The sequence below is a fragment of the Oncorhynchus tshawytscha genome, linkage group LG14 (assembly GCF_018296145.1).
Source record: "Oncorhynchus tshawytscha isolate Ot180627B linkage group LG14, Otsh_v2.0, whole genome shotgun sequence".
NCBI lineage: Eukaryota > Metazoa > Chordata > Actinopteri > Salmoniformes > Salmonidae > Oncorhynchus > Oncorhynchus tshawytscha.
This window is the reverse complement of record NC_056442.1, coordinates 44,225,045-44,245,586: the sequence shown is the minus strand read 5'-3', so window position 1 is coordinate 44,245,586 and position 20,542 is coordinate 44,225,045. Positions and strand designations below refer to the sequence as shown.

Sequence of the window (20,542 nt, the reverse complement as noted above, 5' to 3'; positions counted from 1 at the left end):
CTGTCTGTGTGTCTCAGGGGGTCTACTCAGCTCCAGATGTTTCCCCTCCTTCCCCCAGTTAGCACAGCTCTGCAATCAATCAAGCCTCAGCCAGGGATAGAGGAGACCCAGGGTCTCCCGGGAACGCTGCTGTTCCAGGGACAGCCCCTGCTCTGAGGAGTGCCTCACCATAGGGAGGCTGTGGAGTGGGCATGGCAGGTGTTAGCCCAACCAGGAGAGAACACAGCAGGCTGAGAGGCATGGAGCGCTACAGAGACTTGTGTCTTATCGGTTAGCAGGCTGTACAGCAGACTCTGTGACATCAGGCTGGCTGATTGTATAGCGATAGAGGGCGTGTTTGAACTGTGTTTTGGCTAAAATTGTTTGTTAGTTTAAGTTTGTTCGTGTGGAATGAAACATTTTTGTCTTGGATAATGTTGTTGTGTACAGATGCACTATCTTAATTTGACCCTGCTTCTCACAGCAGGAAAATAATCCTGCAGCAATAGGAAATGTATGTGCTTTGTCATTAATGGACATTTTTGTAGGTGTTGATACAATTTTCATTAGGGTAAATTAAGTTTAGTTTAGTTCATTTGCACAGTTCGGAATACGGTGTGTGTGTGTGTGCGTGTGTGTGTGCGTGTGTGTGTGTGTGTGTGTGTGTGTGTGTGTGTGTGTGCGTGTGTGCGTGTGTGTGTGTGTGTGTGTGTGTGTGTGTGTGTGTGTGTGTGTGTGTGTGTGTGTGTGTGTGTGTGTGTGTGTGTGTGTGAGTGTGTGTGGCGGTCATTGCCGTTTAAGTTGAGTGAGGACAAAAACATTTTATGAGCATTGCCTTATTTCTATTAGGGCATATTGGATGACTCTCATTCATTCACCCAGTTCAATGTAACATCGATGGGTTTAGGCTACTACATGATAATCTAATTTTCCCGATACCCATCATGAGGTTGCTATAACCTAGCCTAGCCGACCTGCACACATGTCGAGAGAAAATGTTTAGGTGACATTCAATACCGCCTTGCAAACTCTTGCGTGCATCTAGCTGATCTAAGGTGCAATCATTAGTCCAACAGTTTAAGAAGAGAGTTTCTATTGGACAAATTCAGGTATGTTTATCACCGTTTCGCTCTCTTTGCTTCCATTTAAGAAATGTTTGTCAACAGAATCGGCGGAATGAATAACACCCCTGGTCAAGCATAAACACAGTTCACATTCATAGCAGCCATGTTGCATTCCTTCTCGCATCTATGTGCTCTCCTCTCATCTTTTTCCTTCGTTTGTGAAATTTAATGCACAACACATCAGCTGTATGTGACCAGGCGTAAAAACCTTTCCGCTAAACACAGCCTACATCGTTGTCACAATATGTGACCGACCGGTTCAAATCAGTCTTATGTAGCATTTTAAATTGTGTTTTTTACATTGGATTAAAGCAGAGACTCAGCTACAAAGTTCTATATCATACCTTAAGGGAACATTTTGACATTTGCCATATGGTTAGTGAGAAAGAGCACATTGCAAATGTACGGTCCCTTACTAGCTGTCCGACAACGTTTCTAAAATTTGCGGACGGGGTCGGGCCGTGCGGCAGGGCCGGATCTTCCAGGAAGTCATCAAACGAACTCTCTCGGACATTCGGTTTCCATTTTATAAAATGTTCTAATTTTGGTAATTTTTTCGCTCTCCCTGTAAATTCCACAAGAGGGCGAATGGAATCATATTGCAAATGTACAAAACATCACCAATCACGACGTGGCCTTATCTCCTAAACGAAAAAGATTTTGAATACGAAACTTGGTGAGCATAGGTTTGGCATAATGGGCAGTTTGCCCCGAACAAGATGACATCTAGGTCTCAACGGTTTTTGAGTTATGGACATTTTTCTGGGATTAAAGGTCAAAAATGAAAATAGAGCAATAATTTTTCCACTTCACGTCAAAGTAATGGAACCTACGGTGTCAATAAAAAAAGAATCTGCCACGTATCTACTGTCATTTAAGAGAAATCGTACAATGTCAAATTGGTGATCTTCAAAAATAGTTTTTTTTAAAGTTACAGATCCAGTTGCAGCGTGTTCAAATCTTTTTAAAGTGTGCTTCGGAGCTCTGCGAGATTTCTGTGATTTTCTGTGATTTTCAAAATTAACACACACTCACTAAACCCTCCATAAATAAGTCAGTTCTTAACATAAAGACTTAAAACTCAAAATTCTATAAGTGCCTACCCCAAGGAGGATATGTGTTGACTTTCAGCTTCATGTGCCAACCAGAAGTGCCTTAAAATGGTGTCATAGGTGCTGTTTCGAAGGGTTAAAAGGTCAGATCTTTTTAAAACTTCATATGTGTGATTAAGCAACCCTCATGAACTGTAAATCAGTCATTTTTCCCAACAGATGTCAAAGAAAAGCTCTCTCACACACACACACACAGCAAGGATGGAGTGACAAAGTGTGGTGCTTAAAGACACACAGAGCCTGCAATGGCATTTCCATATTCTCAAGGCCGTGCCTAGTTCAACGAGATGCCCCGCTTGACCGTAGCTTGCTCTGAGTGCAGCGACCGCGAAAAAAGTAGGCCCAAAATTAAGCCTGGCCCTAAATGTCATTTGCTTTTGGGTGACCGTGAGACAACCGTTAGGGTGAGAAGCACAATTCGACCTCAGGTACGTTCCCAAGGTCCTCCCAATCTGTGCAAGCCTAACCTTGACCATGTGACATTAACCCTTAACAGTAAATCAGTGTTTTTTGATCTCACAGATTACAATGACTTCTCTCCCCATAGGAATACATTGTCTGCTCCTCTAAAGTCAACCTGAAGCCTATGTGGGTTATGAATGCCTTGTGAACCTGTCTTCGATGACAGTCCATCAGGCCACTATGACGTCTACCTGTGTCGATTCTAACCTTTCTGAAGCAACCGGAAGTGGTTAAAATCACCCTAAAAGTGTTTTTCCATACCCAACCTGATGTTTTATAGAAATAGTGAATTCAACCCTGTGTAAATCAGTCAGTTCTTAACGTATAGACTTAAAACTCAGGATTCTGTAAAAGCATACCCCAATGAGGATATGTGTTTACTTTTAGCTTCCTGTACCAACCGGAAGTGCCATAATTGGTGTCATAGGGGCTGTTTCGATTGGTTAAAAAAGTCAGATCTTTCCAAAACTTTATATGTGCGATTAGGCAACCCTCATGAACTGTAAATCACTCATTTCTCCCATAACATTTCCAAGAAAAACTCTCACACACACACAGCTTGGACGGAGGGACACAGTGTGGTGCGTAGAGACAGACAGAGCCTGCAATAGTTACCTTTGTTCTAACTAAAAAAGAACCGTCAGACCTAGATTTCTGAAACTTTAGAAACCTGTTCTAGAGCTCAGGTCGATAGTGTGTGGTGAGTTATGTGGCTCTAGAAGGTTCTTGGACCGAGAAACAGCCTCGTACATTTGCAATGACTTCAATTAATTTTGACCATTACGAAAATGACGACATTTAGAAAAGTCCCAGAGTCACAAGACTAGGTGCATTAAAACTGGCTCGGCCCATAGAGACGGACCCCAACGTTTCTGTCCGATAGCTCATTCAAGGACCCCGTAGCAAGGCATGGAAAAAGTGGATTTTCAGCACCAATTAAGGTCTTGCTCAGGTACCGAATGAGCTATCGAGCCGAAACTCGGGATTCGGGGTCGCCTCGCATAGGCCTATACATAATGTCAGAACTGGACCCGCAGCTAGAACGTAACTATGTGTTTTATATTTTTATTATTTTTTCAACTGAAGGCGCTGTGGATTATGGGTCTGCTCTGAAATATGTGATAGTTGGCTTCTAAACGAGTTGGAAAAAGTGGGTGTGGTGTCAGATGGTATCAGTTTGGTGTCAGAATGACATCTAATTGACTGATGGACAGTGACTTGCTGGCTGACTTTTTTCCATTTGCAATATGTTTAAACTGAGAGGGACGTCACCAAAATGGCATTCTGAAATCAACACCAACGAGCGAGAGGAACCAGAAACACTGCCCGGCCATCCCGAGTTCATCGGGCCAGTCATTTCTGCAGGATTTTTGAGCATAACAAATTTGTGATGGTAAATGCCCATTGAAACATATTGCAAATGCACGTGCATTTGCAATATGATTCAACAGTGAAAATCATCACCAAATGGACATGATGAAATCAACACAACGAGCAATGGAGAGGAACCACTATCACTGCCCGGCCATCCCGAGTTCATCTGGCCAGTCAATTTAGCATTTCTGCAGTATTATTGAGCATGACAAATTTGTGATGGTAAATGCCCATTGAAACATATTGCAAATGCACGTGCATTTACAATATGATTCAGCAGTGAAAAACATCACCAAATGGACATGATGAAATCAACACAACGAGCGATGGAGAGGAACCACTATCACTGCCCGGCCATCCCGAGTTCATCAGGCCAGTCAATTTAGCATTTCTGCAGTATTTTTGAGCATGAAAAATTTGTGATGGTAAATGTCTATTGAAACATATTGCAAACGCATGTGCATTTGCATACAGTTCTTATACACGTTTAATTAACACAAAAATTGAAAGAATTTCGAAAAACGGTCGAGAAAGCACTTTTTTAACCTGTAGTGACACCCCATCCCGTGAACGGGACCGTTGTCATCATCTGACACTAATTAGCATAACGCAACGGACATTAATCTTCCTAGAAAATCTTCCTATTCATCAAAATCACAAGTGAAATATATTGGAACACAGCTTAGCCTTTTGTTAATCACCCTGTCATCTCAGATTTTCAAAATATGCTTTACAGCCAACGCTAGACAAGCATTTGTGTAAGTTTATCATAGCCTAGCATAGCATTATGCCTTGCTAGCCGCAGGCAACCTTGTCACGGAAATCAGAAAAGCAATAAAATTAAATGTTTTACCTTTGATGAACTTTGGATGTTTTCACTCAAGAGACTCCCAGGTAGACAGCCAAAGTTCATTTTTTTCCCAAAAGATTATTTTTGTAGGTGAAATAGCTCCATTTGTTCTTCACGTTTGGCTGAGAAATCGCCCGGAAATATCGGTCACCACAACTCCGAAAAATATTCCAAATTAGCTCCATAATATCGACAGAAACATGGCAAACATTGTTTAGAATCCATCCTCAAGGTGTTTTTCTAATATCTATTTGATAATATATCCATCGGGACAGTTTGTTTTTCACTAGGACCGATTGGAGTAATGGCTACCTCTGTATTTTATGCGAGAATCTCTCTCTGAGCCACCATGTGACCACTTACGCAATGTGGCCGCCTACGGCTATTCTTCAACAGAAATGCGTAAAACTACGTCACAATGCTGTAGACACCTTGGGGAATATGTAGAAAGTGTAAGCTCGTTGATGGTACATTCACAGCTGAATAGGGAGTCATTGGAACGCAGCGCTTTCAAAACCTGGGGCACTTCCGGATTGGATTTTTCTCAGGCTTTCGCCTGCAACATCAGTTCTGTTATACTCACAGACAATATCTTTACAGTTTTGGAAATGTTAGAATGTTTTCTATCCAAAGCTGTCAATTATATGCACATTCTAACATCTTTTCCTGACAAAATATCCCGTTTAAAACGGGAATGTTTTTTTCCCAAAAATGAAAATACTGCCCCCTAACACTTATTAAGGGGTAAGTTTTTCAAAATTTTACCTTTGGGTCTTGACTTGTGTTACATTTGCAATATGAAAAATCACAGTGGAGCGCACTCGCCATCTGTTGGATTTTTGCAGTGTTACACTTGGCATTTGCCATATGGCATTTGCAATCAACTTTGAATGAAACAACGCCGAATTGAGTGGTATTGGACACTGTGTATATGGTTGGTACAGTGCCAATGACTTCTCATTCATTTTTGTACATTTCAGGGGGGTGTTCCCTTGCATACACTACAGTTGAGGAACAATGAGAAAGTAATTTTGCTTTGAATGTTGCTAAACTAAAACTCACTTTTGAGAAATTGGCCTTTGAATGTTTTGGTACTACTACTGGAGAGCCCTTCTTTGTCTAAACCCAGAGCGTCGATGACTGCAACTGTGCTGTCAGTACATTTAGAGCGTTTCGCTCTCATTGCGTTCAGAGAGCACACTGGTTGCTCTGGCCAATGAGTAGGGTTGATCCGAACATTCTGACCTCACAACGGCAGCCAAGAACCCAAGCTAAATGGCTTACATTGGCTAGCTTGCTAGCAACTTCCAGACACAAATGAGAGAACACCCCACTCTGACCATTTTACTCACCCTAGCAGAGCTGGTAAGGCAGTTTTCATGTTATCCAGAGCATTGGTGACTGAAACTGTGCTGCTGTCAAGAATTGAATTACTGTACCCTTTTTTGCCAACGTTTACTGACATCGGCCATATTCAACGGGTGTTGAAGGTTCGTAAATTAAACAGTTATTCTACACCCTGGCACACTCAGATGAGTATTTTGTTAAGACATGTATCTTGCTCGCTAGCTAGCTAAACAATGAACCATAATCCCAACTCATGATGTTACTACCCTGCATGAATGTGCAGGTAGCTAACCAACCAGGTTCAATGTAAGCTAGTTAACAATAGGCTATAACAAGCAAATGGCTCTGAGATAAGAATAACAAGATCATACACATAATATTAGCTAACGAGCCAGCCAGCTAACGTTTGCTAGCTAACAGTAACTTTAACTTGAAATGAAACCACTTCCTGTCAAAATTGGAGACACGTAATATCTGAAAATGTAGCTAGCTATACTATCTTACCCATATACATCATGGATGGACGCGTCTCCTGTCGGATGCCATGGTAGCCCTTAATTTGAAGATGACACAGGCTTTTTCTCCATCTTCTTAGCTACTGTATCATACTCAAATTCCACTCATTTCAAAACTCGACATACACGTAATGTTAGCTAGCGAGCCAGCCAGCTAACGTTAGCTAGCTAACAGTGCACTTTAACTTGACATTAGGCTTATGCTATTTTACTACACAATGCATTTTTAAAAAGTATGCGTTAGACAGGATAACCTAGACATACTGACCAGCTCAAATAGACAGACGCGTGCTATATGGCAGACCAATCCAAACTCATCTCTCTGCATGTCCAGCCCACTCATTATCTCAGCCAATCATGACTAGCGGGAAGGTTGCAGACTTTTTCTGTGGCTAAACCAACTAGGCTCGTAATTTAACAATTGTATTCATATTTGCAGATGGCATACAAGATTGTTATTAAGGCACATGAAATTCACATGTTCGAGAAGGAATTTCTGCCAAAAAAAACGCATTTTGATTTTTAAAAAAATAAAAAGTTCAAACGGCTCTCCTAGTGACCCGCGACATACGCCAAGTTTCCTGAAACGAGTCGCATATTAGCTAAAGTAACGTCATAGTCAACATAGCTAAAATAACTAATAGTAACACGTTAGTAAACCCACTAAAATCATGCAGTAACGTTAGTGTATAGTCAGGTAGCAGTTTAACAGTTACACCGGCGGGCCCCAGTGACAATAAATTAGTAATACTAAAAGCTTACCTTGACTTGGAAGAGTTCCAGTGTTTTGTTGAATAGTCATAGCCAGCTAGCTAACGTAGCAGCCCTCTGTTCAAGCAGGGTGTTTGAGTAGGCTTAACTAGCTTGCTGTTATGCTCGTCATTGGAAGGAGTAGACCAAGGTGCAGCGTGGTAGGCGTACATCTTTCTTTTATACGATGACAGCGAAAAAAATATAAAAAAATACAAAACGAAATGCACAGTTCTGTAGGGCTGGAAAGCAACAGTACAAAAACAAGATCCCATCAACTACAGGTGGAAAAAAGGCTGCCTAAGGTTGATCCCCAATCAGAGACAACAATAGACAGCTGCCTCTGATTGGGAACCATACCCGGCCAACAAAGAAATAGAAAACATAGATTGCCCACCCTAGTCACACCCTGACCTAACCAAATAGAGAATTAAAATGATCTCTAAGGTCAGGGTTGTGACACTTGCTGCACTTTCTAGCTAAGTAAGTGACACTGAAACTGAAAACAAATGACAATCTCTATCTCTCTCTTGCCTCTCCTTCATTTTGAAGAAATTCAAATTTGTGCGTAACTGTTCAACAGTTATGTTCAGTTATGTTCAACAGTTATGTTCAACTGTTCATAACTGTTCTTTTTCTCTCTTTAATTTAACTACTCACTGCAGTTTATGCACTGCTGTGTTAGCTAGCTGTATCTTGTGCTTTCAGTACTAGATTCATTATTTGATCATTTGATTGGGTGAACAACATGTCAGTTCATGCTGCAAGAGCTCTGATAGGTTGGTGGACATCCTCCAGAAGTTGTTATAATTACTGTGTAAGTCTATGCAAGGGGTGTGAACCATGAGCCTCCTAGGTTTTGTATTGAAGTCGAATATACCCAGAGGAGGACAGAAGCTAGCTGTCCTCCGGCTACACCATGGTGCTACTCTACAGAGAACTGTTGAGGCTACTGTAGACCTTCATTGCAAAATGGTGTGTTTTAATAAATGATTTGGTGACATGAATTTATTTAGTATTGTTTTATCTAAAAAGGACAACTTTTTAAAAATGTTTTACCATTTTCATTTTTATATGAAATTCACGAAAGGATTTCTCCCCTTCCTCCTCTGAGGAGCCTCCACTGGTGTGTGTGTGTGTGTGTGTGTGTGTGTGTGTGTGTGTGTGTGTGTGTGTGTGTGTGTGTGTGTGTGTGTGTGTGTGTGTGTGTGTGTACATGCATTCTCACATGTGTGTGTTTCAGCGGGCAGGCCGGGGGTCCAGGAGGAGATCATTCATAACCTGGACTACTGTGACATCCTGGTGCTGGGGGAGGAGCTGAGGCCAGAGCAGGAGAGTCTCCAGCTGCAGCGTAGCACCCTGCTGGGGAAACACCTGGACGCCACCAACTCCACCTCCGGCATGTCTATATACGGTAAGTTACCATGTAAACGTCACATTTCCTGACCTCTAATCCCTATCTAACCTCTGACTCCTACCCCAACTCCAACTCCACCTCTGGCATGCCTCCATCTATGTTACCATGCAAACACCTAACCATAACCCCTATCTTCCTCTATAACCATAACCCCTATCTTCCTCTATAACCATTACCCCTATCTTCCTTTATATCCATATCCCATATCTTCCTCTATAACCATAACCCTTATCTTCCTCTATATCCATAACCCCTATCTTCCTCTATAACCATAACCCCTATCTTCCTCTATAACCATAACCCTTATCTTCATCTATAACCATAACCCCTATCTTCCTATATATCTATAACCCCCATCTTCCTCTATAACCATAACCCCCATCTTCCTCTATAACCATAACCCCTATCTTCCTCTATATCCATAACCCCTATCTTCCTGTATAACCATAACCCCTATCTTCCTCTATAACCATAACCCCTATCTTCCTCTATAACCATAACCCCTATCTTCCTCTATAACTATAACCCATATCTTCCTCTATAACCATAACCCCTATCTTCCTCTATAACCATAACCCATATCTTCCTCTATAACCATAACCCCCATCTTCCTCTATAACCATAATCCCTATCTTCCTCTAAATCCATAACCCCTATCTTCCTCTATAACCACAACCCCTATCTTCCTATATATCTATAACCCCTATCTTCCTCTATATTCATAAACCCTATCTTACTCTATATCCATAACCCCTATCTTCCTCTAAATCCATAACCCCTGATCTATGATACTGGTAGTGACCATAGGAATGTGTCCACCATCTCTCTCAGGTGTGGACTCCATGTCCAATTATGAGCAGGTGATCAGGCAGGTGCATTACCACAACTGGCACCCCGCTCAGACCCCAGACAGGAAGTTCCGTCTCACCTGCTCTGAGCTAAACGGACGCTACACCAGCAATGAGTTCACCCTGGAGGTCAGTGGACTAGAGAGCGTAACGATAAAAATACAGGAATTCCAATGTTCCTGTGCTTCCAGAAATTATAATTGATTAAACATTTCCTGCCCTGAGACCCTTTGCCTTTTCAACTTGCTCTTCCCAGAAAATCTCTGACGGTTCTGTGTGTAATAGTCCTTATTTGGAATATACTCCTATATTTACTGAGACATTTATTATACCTGTAACCTTGCTCTCTATTCTTGCCCCGCCCAGATTAGTGTACTCCACAAATCAGAGGCAGGGGAGCATGTCAATCACATGGTAGCCCCGTCCCAGTACATGCAAGTCGTTCCTCATCTGGCCATGGTCCACAGTCTATACCCCACACACGGTCCAGGTAAGACTATAGAATCATCAGTCTATACCCCACACACAGCTCAGGTAGGACTTACCATAGGATAATTCTGTTCCAGCCCAACACACCTTTTAACACACCTCTGTGTCTGTTTGTATGTGTGTGTGTGGGTGTGCGTGTGTGTGTGAGAGAGAGAAGAAACTGGACTACAGTGCTATTGGAGAATGGGGAGGACTCTGCGTGCATGTGTAAATAGCTACTATTATTGAACACACAGAGAGAGAAAGAGCGAGAGAAAAACATACAACGTTTAAAATCTATGTAAACAAACAACAAGTGTGCAGTTTAAACAGGCAAAAAAACACATCTCTTCCCAGAGGGCCGTGTGGTGAGACAGGGATGCAGCTTAAGCCCCACCCTCTTCAACATACAGTGAGGGGAAAAAGTATTTGATCCCCTGCTGATTTTGTACATTTGCCCACTGACAAAGAAATGATCCGTCTATAATTTTAATGGTAGGTTTATTTGAAGTGAGATACAGAATAACAACAACAAAAATCCAGAAAACGCATGTCAAAAATGTTATAAATTGATTTGCATTTTAATGAGGGAAATAAGTATTTGACCCCTCTGCAAAACCCTTGTTGGCAATCACAGAGGTCAGACGTTTCTTGTAGTTGGCCACCAGGTTTGCACACATTTCAGGAGGGATTTTGTCCCACTCCTCTTTGCAGATCTTCTCCAAGTCATTAAGGTTTAAGGAGCATTCATTAAGGAGCATTCCTCCTCCTCCAAACACAGCGAGTTGAGTTGATGCCAAAGAGCTCCATTTTGGTCTCATCTGACCACAACACTTTCATCCAGTTGTCCTCTGATTCAGACGGGCATGTATACACCTGTATGTGCTTTCTTGAGCAGGGGGACCTTGCGGGCACTGCAGGATTTCAGTCCTTCACGGCATAGTGTGTTACTAATTGTTTTCTTGGTGACTATGGTCCCAACTGCCTTGAGATCATTGACAAGATCCTCCCATGTAGTTCTGGGCTGATTCCTCATGATTCTCATGGTTCTCATGATCATTGCAACTCCACGAGGTGAGATCTTGCATGGAGCCCCAGGCCGAGGGAGATTGACAGTTCTTTTGTGTTTCTTCCATTTGCGAATAAATACACCAACTATTGCCACCTTCTCACCAAGCTGCTTGGCGATGGTCTTGTAGCCCATTCCAGCCTTGTGTAGGTCTACAATCTTGTCCCTGACATCCTTGGAGAGCTCTTTGGTCTTGGCCATGGTGGAGAGTTTGGAATCTGATTGATTGATTGCTTCTGTGGACAGGTGTCCTTTATACAGGTAACAAGCTGAGATTAGGAGCAATCCATTTAAGAGTGTGCTCCTAACCTCAGCTTGTTACCTGTATAAAAGACACCTGGGAGAAGGAAATCTTTCTGACTGAGAGGGGGTCAAATACTTATTTCACTCATTAAAATGCAAATCAATTTATAACATTTTTTGACATGCGTTTTTCTGGATTTTTATGTTGTTATTCTCTCTCTCACTGTTCAAATAAACCTACCATTAAAATTATAGACTGATCATTTATTTGTCAGTGGGCAAACTTACAAAATCAGCAGGGGATCAAATACTTTTTTCCCTCACTGTATATATCAATGAATTGGCAAGGGCACTAGAACAGTCTGCAGCACCCGGCCTCACCCTACTAGAATCTGAAGTCAAATGTCTACTGTTTGCTGATGATCTGGTGCTTCTGTCACCAACCAAGGAGGGCCTACAGCAGCACCTAGATCTTCTGCACAGATTATGCCAGTCCTTGTTCCTGACAGTACATCTCAGTAAGACCAAAATAATGGTGTTCCAAAAAAGGTTCAATCGCAAGGACCAGAAATACAAATATCATCTTGACACTGTTGCCCTAGAGCACACAAAAACTATACCTACCTGGGTCTAAACATCAGCGCTACAGGTAACTTCCACAAAGCTGTGAACGATCTGAGAGACAAGGCAAGAAGGGCTTTCTATGCCATCAAAAGGAACATAAAATTTGACTTACCAATTAGGATCTGGCTAAAAATACCTGAATCAGTTATAGAACTCATTGCCCTTTACAGTTGTGAGGTCTGGGGTCCGCTCACCAACCAAGAATTCACTAAATGGACCAACACCAAATTGAGACTGCATGCAGAATTCTGCCAAAATATTCTCTGTGTACAACGTAAAACACCAAATAATGCATGCAGAGCAGAATTAGGCCGATACCCGCTATTTATCAAAATCCAGAAAAGAGCCATCAAATTCTACAACCACCTAAAAGGAAGCGATTCCCAAACCTTCCATAACAAAGCCATCACCTGCAGAGATATGAACCCGGAGAAGAGTCCCCTCAGCAAGCTGGTCCTGGGGCTCTATTCACAAACACAAAAAGACCCCACAGAGCCCCAGGACAACACAATTACACCCAACCAACCAAATCATGAGAAAAAAAAATATTATTTACAAAAATTGTCAAAAAAACAGAGCAAATGAGAATGCTATTTGGCCCTAAACAGAGAGTACACAGAGAGTACGCCGAATACCTGACCACTGTGACTGACCCTAAACAGAGAGTACACAGTGGCCGAATACCTGACCACTGTGACTGACCCTAAACAGAGAGTACACAGTGGCAGAATACCTGACCACGGTGACTGACCCTAAACAGAGAGTACACAGTGGCAGAATACCTGACCACTGTGACTGACCCAAACTTAAGGATATCTTTGACTATGGACAGACTCAGTGAGCATAACCTTGTTATTGAGAAAGGCCTCCGAAGGCAGACCTGGCTCTCAAGGGAAGACAGGCACTTCTGTGAGTGTAATGTTTACTGTTCATTTTTGTTTTGTTTTTTTGTACATTGTCTACTTCACTTGCTTTGACAATGTTAACATATGTTTCCCAAGCGAGAGAGAGAGAGAGAGAGAGGGGGGGAGCTGAAAGCGAGAGAGAGAGAGAGATAGAGAGGGAGTGAGCTGAAAGCGAGAGAGAGGGAGCTGAAAGCGAGAGAGAGAGGGAGGTGAAAGCGAGAGAGAGAGGGAGGTGAAAGCGAGAGAGAGAGGGAGGTGAGAGAGAGAGAGAGAGAGGTGAAAACGAGAGAGAGATGGAGGTGAAAACGAGAGAGAGAGGGAGGTGAAAACGAGAGAGAGAGGGAGGTGAAAGCAAGAGAGAGAGGGAGGTGGAAGAGAGAGGGAGATGAAAGCGAGAGAGAGAGAGGGAGGTGAAAGCGAGAGAGAGAGAGGGAGGTGAAAGCGAGAGAGAGAGGGAGGTGAAAGCGAGAGAGAGAGAGAGGGAGCTGAAAGCGAGAGAGAGAGAGGGAGGTGAAAGCGAGAGAGAGAGGGAGGTGAAAGCGAGAGAGAGAGGGAGGTGAGAGAGAGAGAGAGAGAGAGGTGAAAACGAGAGAGGGAGGTGAAAACGAGAGAGAGAGGGAGGTGAAAACGAGAGAGAGAGGGAGGTGAAAGCAAGAGAGAGAGGGAGGTGGAAGAGAGAGAGGGAGATGAAAGCGAGAGAGAGAGAGAGGGAGGTGAAAGCGAGAGAGAGAGAGAGGGAGCTGAAAGCGAGAGAGAGAGGGACAAAAGAAACATTGAGAGTGAGAGGGAGGAGATGACACTGAAATGAAGAGAGAGAAAGGGAGGGAAGAGAGGACACATGAGAAGTGTGCATGGAGGGGTGTCTTTAATGAAGTGAATAATGTAGATTGTTCTGTTGGGAGACCGTACAGACTCTCTGGTAACATTCTGTGTAGATTGTTCTGTTGGGAGACCGTACAGACTCTCTGGTAACATTCTGTGTAGATTGTTCTGTTGGGAGACCGTACAGACTCTCCGGTAACATTCTGTGTAGATTGTTCTGTTGGGAGACCGTACAGACTCTCCGGTAACATTCTGTGTAGATTGTTCTGTTGGGAGACCATACAGACTCTCGGTAACATTCTGTGTAGATTGTTCTGTTGGGAGACCGTACAGACTCTCCGGTAACATTCTGTGTAGATTGTTCTGTTGGGAGACCGTACAGACACTCTGGTAACATTCTGTGTAGATTGTTCTGTTGGGAGACCGTACAGACACTCTGGTAACATTCTGTGTAGATTGTTCTGTTGGGAGACCGTACAGAATCTCTGGTAACATTCTGTGTAGATTGTTCTGTTGGGAGACCGTACAGACTCTCTGGTAACATTCTGTGTAGATTGTTCTGTTGGGAGACCGTACAGACTCTCCGGTAACATTCTGTGTAGATTGTTCTGTTGGGAGACCGTACAGACTCTCTGGTAACATTCTGTGTAGATTGTTCTGTTGGGAGACCGTACAGACTTTCCGGTAACATTCTGTGTAGATTGTTCTGTTGGGAGACCGTACAGACTCTCTGGTAACATTCTGTGTAGATTGTTCTGTTGGGAGACCGTACAGACTTTCCGGTAACATTCTGTGTGCATTCATGTATATACACTGGGGTGCCTTTAACATGAGAGAGATCAAAGGCTGTGGATTGGTGTTTAAAAAATGATCTCTCTCCTCTCTTCTTTGTCCTCTCCCACACCCTCCCCCTCTCTATGTAATAAGGAAGCAGACTGAATCAAATGACCAATTAAAAGAGTCCTCTGTAGCTGGATGAATACACACATGATATAATATCTTATCTGAAGGAGAGAGAGAGAAGGCAGGGTGTTGATGTTATTTTGAGAGTATAGTACAGATCAGCACAACAGTTCAACATTACAGATCTAGGAACTTTCTGTGTGTGTGTGTGTGTGTGTGTGTGTGTGTGTGTGTGTGTGTGTGTGTGTGTGTGTGTGTGTGTGTGTGTGTGTGTGTGTGTGTGTGTGTGTGTGTGTGTGTGTGTGTGTGTGTGTGTGTGTGTGTGTGTGTGTGTGTGTGTGTGTGTGTGTGTGTGTGTGTGTGTGTGTGTGTGTGTGTGTGTGTGTGTGTGTGTGTGTGTGGTAATGCTCTCGTTATGTGTGTGTGCATACTGAGATGTTTTGGTTGTGTGTATAACCAAGTATTTTATATGCTTGTGGGTGCATCATGTTACTTAACATACAGAATATTAACATCCTTTCCTTACCCCCCCAGGAGTCCCCAGTGCTGCCACAGTGGTGATAGTGATTTGTATCGCCGCCCTGGTGGTGGTGGTTGTGCTAGGCATCTACCGTATTCACCTGACACACCAACAGGAGGGCAGGAGCTCAGACACAACCAAAGAGAGAGAGCTGGACTGGGATGACTCAGCGCTCAATATCACAGTCAATCCTATGGAGGTAAGGGGAAGAGGGGGGCTGAAAACAAAACCGTGGGGGGGGGAATAAAGGAAGGAAGGTGAGTGTTGTACGGACCAGATGTTGGAACAGCCTTAAGTGCAGTCAGGATCAGGGGCAAAATACTGTTCAGTTTATTAACAGTGACAGGGGGTTCCAGGTGAATGACAAAATCCTATGAATAGTTACATCATCAACAAAGGTTTTTACTAAATTAACAGACTCTCGCAGTACAGGTTTGAATAGAAATCAAAAACCTAAGTCTCAATCAGGCCTACCCTACCAAACCAACTTTAGTTGTGGTATACCAGGCTATGAACAGCCTTCCACACAGCTCACATACCGAACCAACTGTAGCAGGTTGAAGTATACCAGGCTATGAACAGCCTCCCACATAGCTCACATACCAAACCAACTTTAGTTGTGGTATACCAGGCTATGAACAGCCTTCCACATAGCTCACATACCAAACCAACTTTAGTTGTGGTATACCAGGCTATGAACAGCCTTCCACATAGCTCACATACCAAACCAACTTTAGTTGTGGTATACCAGGCTATGAACAGCCTTCCACACAGCTCACATACCGAACCAACTGTAGCAGGTTGGAGTATACCAGGCTATGAACAGCCTCCACATAGCTCACATACCAAACCAACTGTAGCAGGTTGGGGTATACCAGGCTATGAACAGCCTTCCACACAGCTCACATACCGAACCAACTGTAGCAGGTTGCAGTATACCAGGCTATGAACAGCCTCCACATAGCTCACATACCAAACCAACTGTAGCAGGTTGGGGTATACCAGGCTATGGACAGCCTCCCACATAGCTCACATACCAAACCAACTGTAGCAGGTTGGGGTATACCAGGCTATGGACAGCCTCCCACACAGCTCACATACCAAACCAACTGTAGCAGGTTGGGGTATACCAGGCTATGAACAGCCTCCCACACAGCTCACATACCAAACCAACTGTAGCAGGTTGGGGTATACCAGGCTATGAACAGCCTCCCACACAGCTCACATACCAAACCAACTGTAGCAGGTTGGGGTATACCAGGCTATGGACAGCCTCCCACACAGCTCACATACCAAACCAACTGTAGCAGGTTGGGGTATACCAGGCTATGAACAGCCTCCCACACAGCTCACATACCAAACCAACACCAGGCTATGGACAGCCTCCCACCCAGCTCACATACCAAACCAACTGTAGCAGTTTGGGGTATACCAGGCTATGGACAGCCTCCCACACAGCTCACATACCAAACCAACTGTAGCAGGTTGGGGTATACCAGGCTATGGACAGCCTCCCACATAGCTCACATACCAAACCAACTGTAGCAGGTTGGAGTATACCAGGCTAATGACAGCCTCCCACATAGCTCACATACCAAACCAACTGTAGCAAGTTGGGGTATACCAGGCATGGACAGCCTCCCACACAGCTCACATACCAAACCAACTGTAGCAGGTTGGGGTATACCAGGCTATGGACAGCCTCCCACATAGCTCACATACCAAACCAACTGTAGCAGGTTGGAGTATACCAGGCTAATGACAGCCTCCCACATAGCTCACATACCAAACCAACTGTAGCAGGTTGGGGTATACCAGGCTATGGACAGCCTCCCACATAGCTCACATACCAAACCAACTGTAGCAGGTTGGAGTATACCAGGCTAATGACAGCCTCCCACATAGCTCACATACCAAACCAACTGTAGCAGGTTGGGGTATACCAGGCTATGGACAGCCTCCCACATAGCTCACATACCAAACCAACTGTAGCAGGTTGGGGTATACCAGGCTATGGACAGCCTCCCACATAGCTCACATACCAGAGCTAGAACATCAATCATAATTCAATCATAATAACAGGCATCTTCATTACACCCACATTTACATTTACGTAGCAAGTGTTCATGTCCACCTGAACATGGCATCCACTTGGAGGTTTGAAAAAGGGTCAATTACTGCATTTAAAGATTAAACTGAAATGTGTCACAATGCAACGTGACCAAACATTTCCTTGACACATAATTAGCCTTACGCAACAGTGGCAAAAAAAGAAGATAACAAGAGTATACCATTAGGATATATGATTGACTAGTTATATGGGGGGGAAATGAACACGCTTGTCACACCCTGACCTTAGAGCCTTTTTATTTCTCTATTTGGTTAGGTCGGGGTGTGATTTGGGTGGGCATTCTAGTTTTTCTATTTCTTTGTTGGCGGGTATGGTTCCCAATCAAAGTCAGCTGTCTATCGTTGTCTCTGATTGGGGATCATACTTAGGCAGCCCATTTTCCCACCTTAGATTGTGGGATATTGTTTTTGCACAGTTGCTGTCTAGCCCTGCAGAACTTTATGTTCGGTTTTGTATTTTGTTGTTTTGTTGGAGTTCAGTATTCAAAATCATGAACACTTTCCGCGCTGCGCTTTGGTTTCATTCATCTAACGACGAACGTAACAACGCTAAACAATTTATGGGGAAGGGGAATTCAAAAATGAGTGACGAGAGCTACTGAGTCAGCTTCATCACAGCATCGGAAATAGAGTGAGTAACTGAAGTTTGAGGGCAGAGGGACGAATGGCAGGGAAGAGGAGAGAAAGGCAGAAATGGGACATTGTGAAACAGAGTAGGATACACAAGGGCCACAGTAATCAGCTCCGGAACCTGTCACACACCTGTTGCCTCTCTGTGCCCCATGCAGAACTTCCAGGAGCCCCAGGGAGCTGAGGAAGAAGCCAGCGAAGAGGAAGAGGAGGATGAGGAAGACGATGACATCACCAGCGCCGAGTCAAACGACAGCGAGGAGGAGGAGGAGGTCCCAGCAGCTCTCAGTGTAAAACAGGGCAGCAAGAGGGGCCAGCTGGACTGGGACAACTCTACATTAACCTGCTGAATACAATCACACATACACACTGACGCACACACACACACACACACACACACAAACACTAATATACACACACACACACACGCTGAGGCATCAACATACACACTACCATAAAATCAATTGTTTAATCATGAGAGACGACCTGAGATTTTTCTCAATTGAGTCAACATCTCCCCCTACTGGTGAAAATGGAAATGATGATGAGAATAGAATGAGCACTAAAGTAATACACACGTGTCAAACACACACACGTCAGTACCACAGACCTCAAACCCTAGTCCACAAGCTGACAGCTTATCTACTGTTTTATACTGAGACTGTGAAAAAACAACTAAACTAAATGTTAAAATACTCTATACAGCTGAAATTGCTTGTCAAACATCTGATTTCCACCTATTTTTTCAGGGTCTAAAATCTCATCTGAAAAACTGTGGTCCTATAGGTCGCCATGATCCTTTGTAATGGTTTCTTTCCCATAGGCACATAGTGGTACAGTCCACTGTGCTAGAGTTAGCTTGGTACAGTGAGATAGTTAAGATGGTCCAGTCCAATATAGGGAAACTCCTTCAATCCTTACCATGTTATCTGTGTACAGTATATCATACCTTCTGTCCATTGCATCAAATAAAAATTGAAGGCATAACAAGAAAGAAATATTATTGCATTGATTTGCATTATTTTAATACCTGAAAAATATTTTGGAGGTTTGTTGCAATGGAATATATTTGATTTAATACTGCTTATTTAATCCTGGATGAGGTGTCCAGGTGATTTTAAAGAGTTATGCCGTCCCCCATTGGCACTAAACAGTCTTTATTTGTTTTTCGATTGATGTGCTGTTGGAGATGTTGTACTTACCTGAGGCATAGTCATTCAGGTGCCACATTACTGAATGTTCAGAACTGTGTTGCATAGAACTGACACGTTTCTCTGTCATGTAAAACAATAACCATGTCAGCTCTGTGCATTTAAATTCTATCTTCAATATTGTGTATATGCATTGCACACAACTGAATAAGCACCCAGGTGAAATTTGTCTTTTTCTGTTCTGTTTCTTGGACACACTACAAGAGAGGAGGAACCTTGTAAATGTGTATGTGTTCCTCTTACCTGTAGATACTAACTAGAGTAGGTGACCCCGCCCTGAACCTAGCAAGCCCCTCCCTCTTTTCTTCTGTATGTATGCACATAACCCCGCCCATGTCAATTAAATCTGTACATATTACACCAAACCCTGCCCCGCTCTCTGTGTTTCTATCTCTATGTTCAGTTCATTCCAAATGGCTATGCTTTCTGTCTGCTAAGACAGGCAAGTTAAACCAACTTAAGCCCAACTTAAGCCCAACTTAAACTGGTTAATGGAAATGTATAAGGTCTTCTATCGTTCTGTAGTCAATACCAGCAACCCCCCTTACCCCTATCTTACACAGTCTGCCTAATATAAAATGTTACTTTACCTGGCATGAGGAGAAATTGAAAGTTTCTATTTTCTACATTTGGGTATTTGACTGTGTGACCCTGCTTGATGTAATCCTTTCCAGGGATAGTCCTTCGGTTCTATCTGGGAGAACCCTGTCTTGAAGAGCCCGTGTATAGCTAGGTATAAGTTCATGTAAAGTGTTCAACAGTTGTGTAGGGTTACACCTGTGCTTGTGACGTGAAACCTTGTCCTCAACCTCCACCATGTTACTTTCAGCTCCTGAACCCCTCTCACACCTGTACCCCTACCCCCTTGGAACTTTTGCTAGACTTTGCATCAACCCTCCCCAATGTTCTCCCAGAGTTTGTTTTAGAGGTGGAAGGTGAAAATAAATATGAACCTTGTAAAATGGGTAAAAGCTTTTTTAGTTTTTCTTGACGTTTTCTTTGGACTGTTTTCTTAGTTTCCTTTGGATGGTCACTACAGCACTTTCTGTAAATGGACCAATAAAGAGTTGTTTTAGAATCTAGCTGTTTCTCTCGTTCATTCTGCAGTCACAGATCAATTTGTTCTATACAGAAAACTAGGGGGAATTCAAATGGAGTGGGAAATACTCAGCAGCCGGGTCACTAGTCAGTCATATAGTTAAGACTATGGACATTTTAGGCTATGAAAGGTATTAGGCC

At 43.2% G+C, this 20,542-nt stretch overlaps 1 protein-coding gene across 1 annotated transcript in view; it reads left to right on the top strand.

The window, feature by feature from the left end:
* LOC112267452 (calsyntenin-2-like) overlaps positions 1–20,381 on the top strand; it is a 458,120-nt gene extending 437,739 nt beyond the window's left edge. The window contains exons 13-17 of the mRNA XM_042297584.1: positions 8,757–8,927; positions 9,762–9,907; positions 10,145–10,268; positions 15,347–15,531; positions 18,251–20,381. Coding sequence (XP_042153518.1) covers positions 8,757–8,927; positions 9,762–9,907; positions 10,145–10,268; positions 15,347–15,531; positions 18,251–18,442 — 818 coding nt within the window. The 3' untranslated portion in view covers positions 18,443–20,381. The remainder of the gene's footprint in view (positions 1–8,756; positions 8,928–9,761; positions 9,908–10,144; positions 10,269–15,346; positions 15,532–18,250) is intronic.
* The last annotated feature ends 161 nt before the right edge of the window (positions 20,382–20,542 follow it).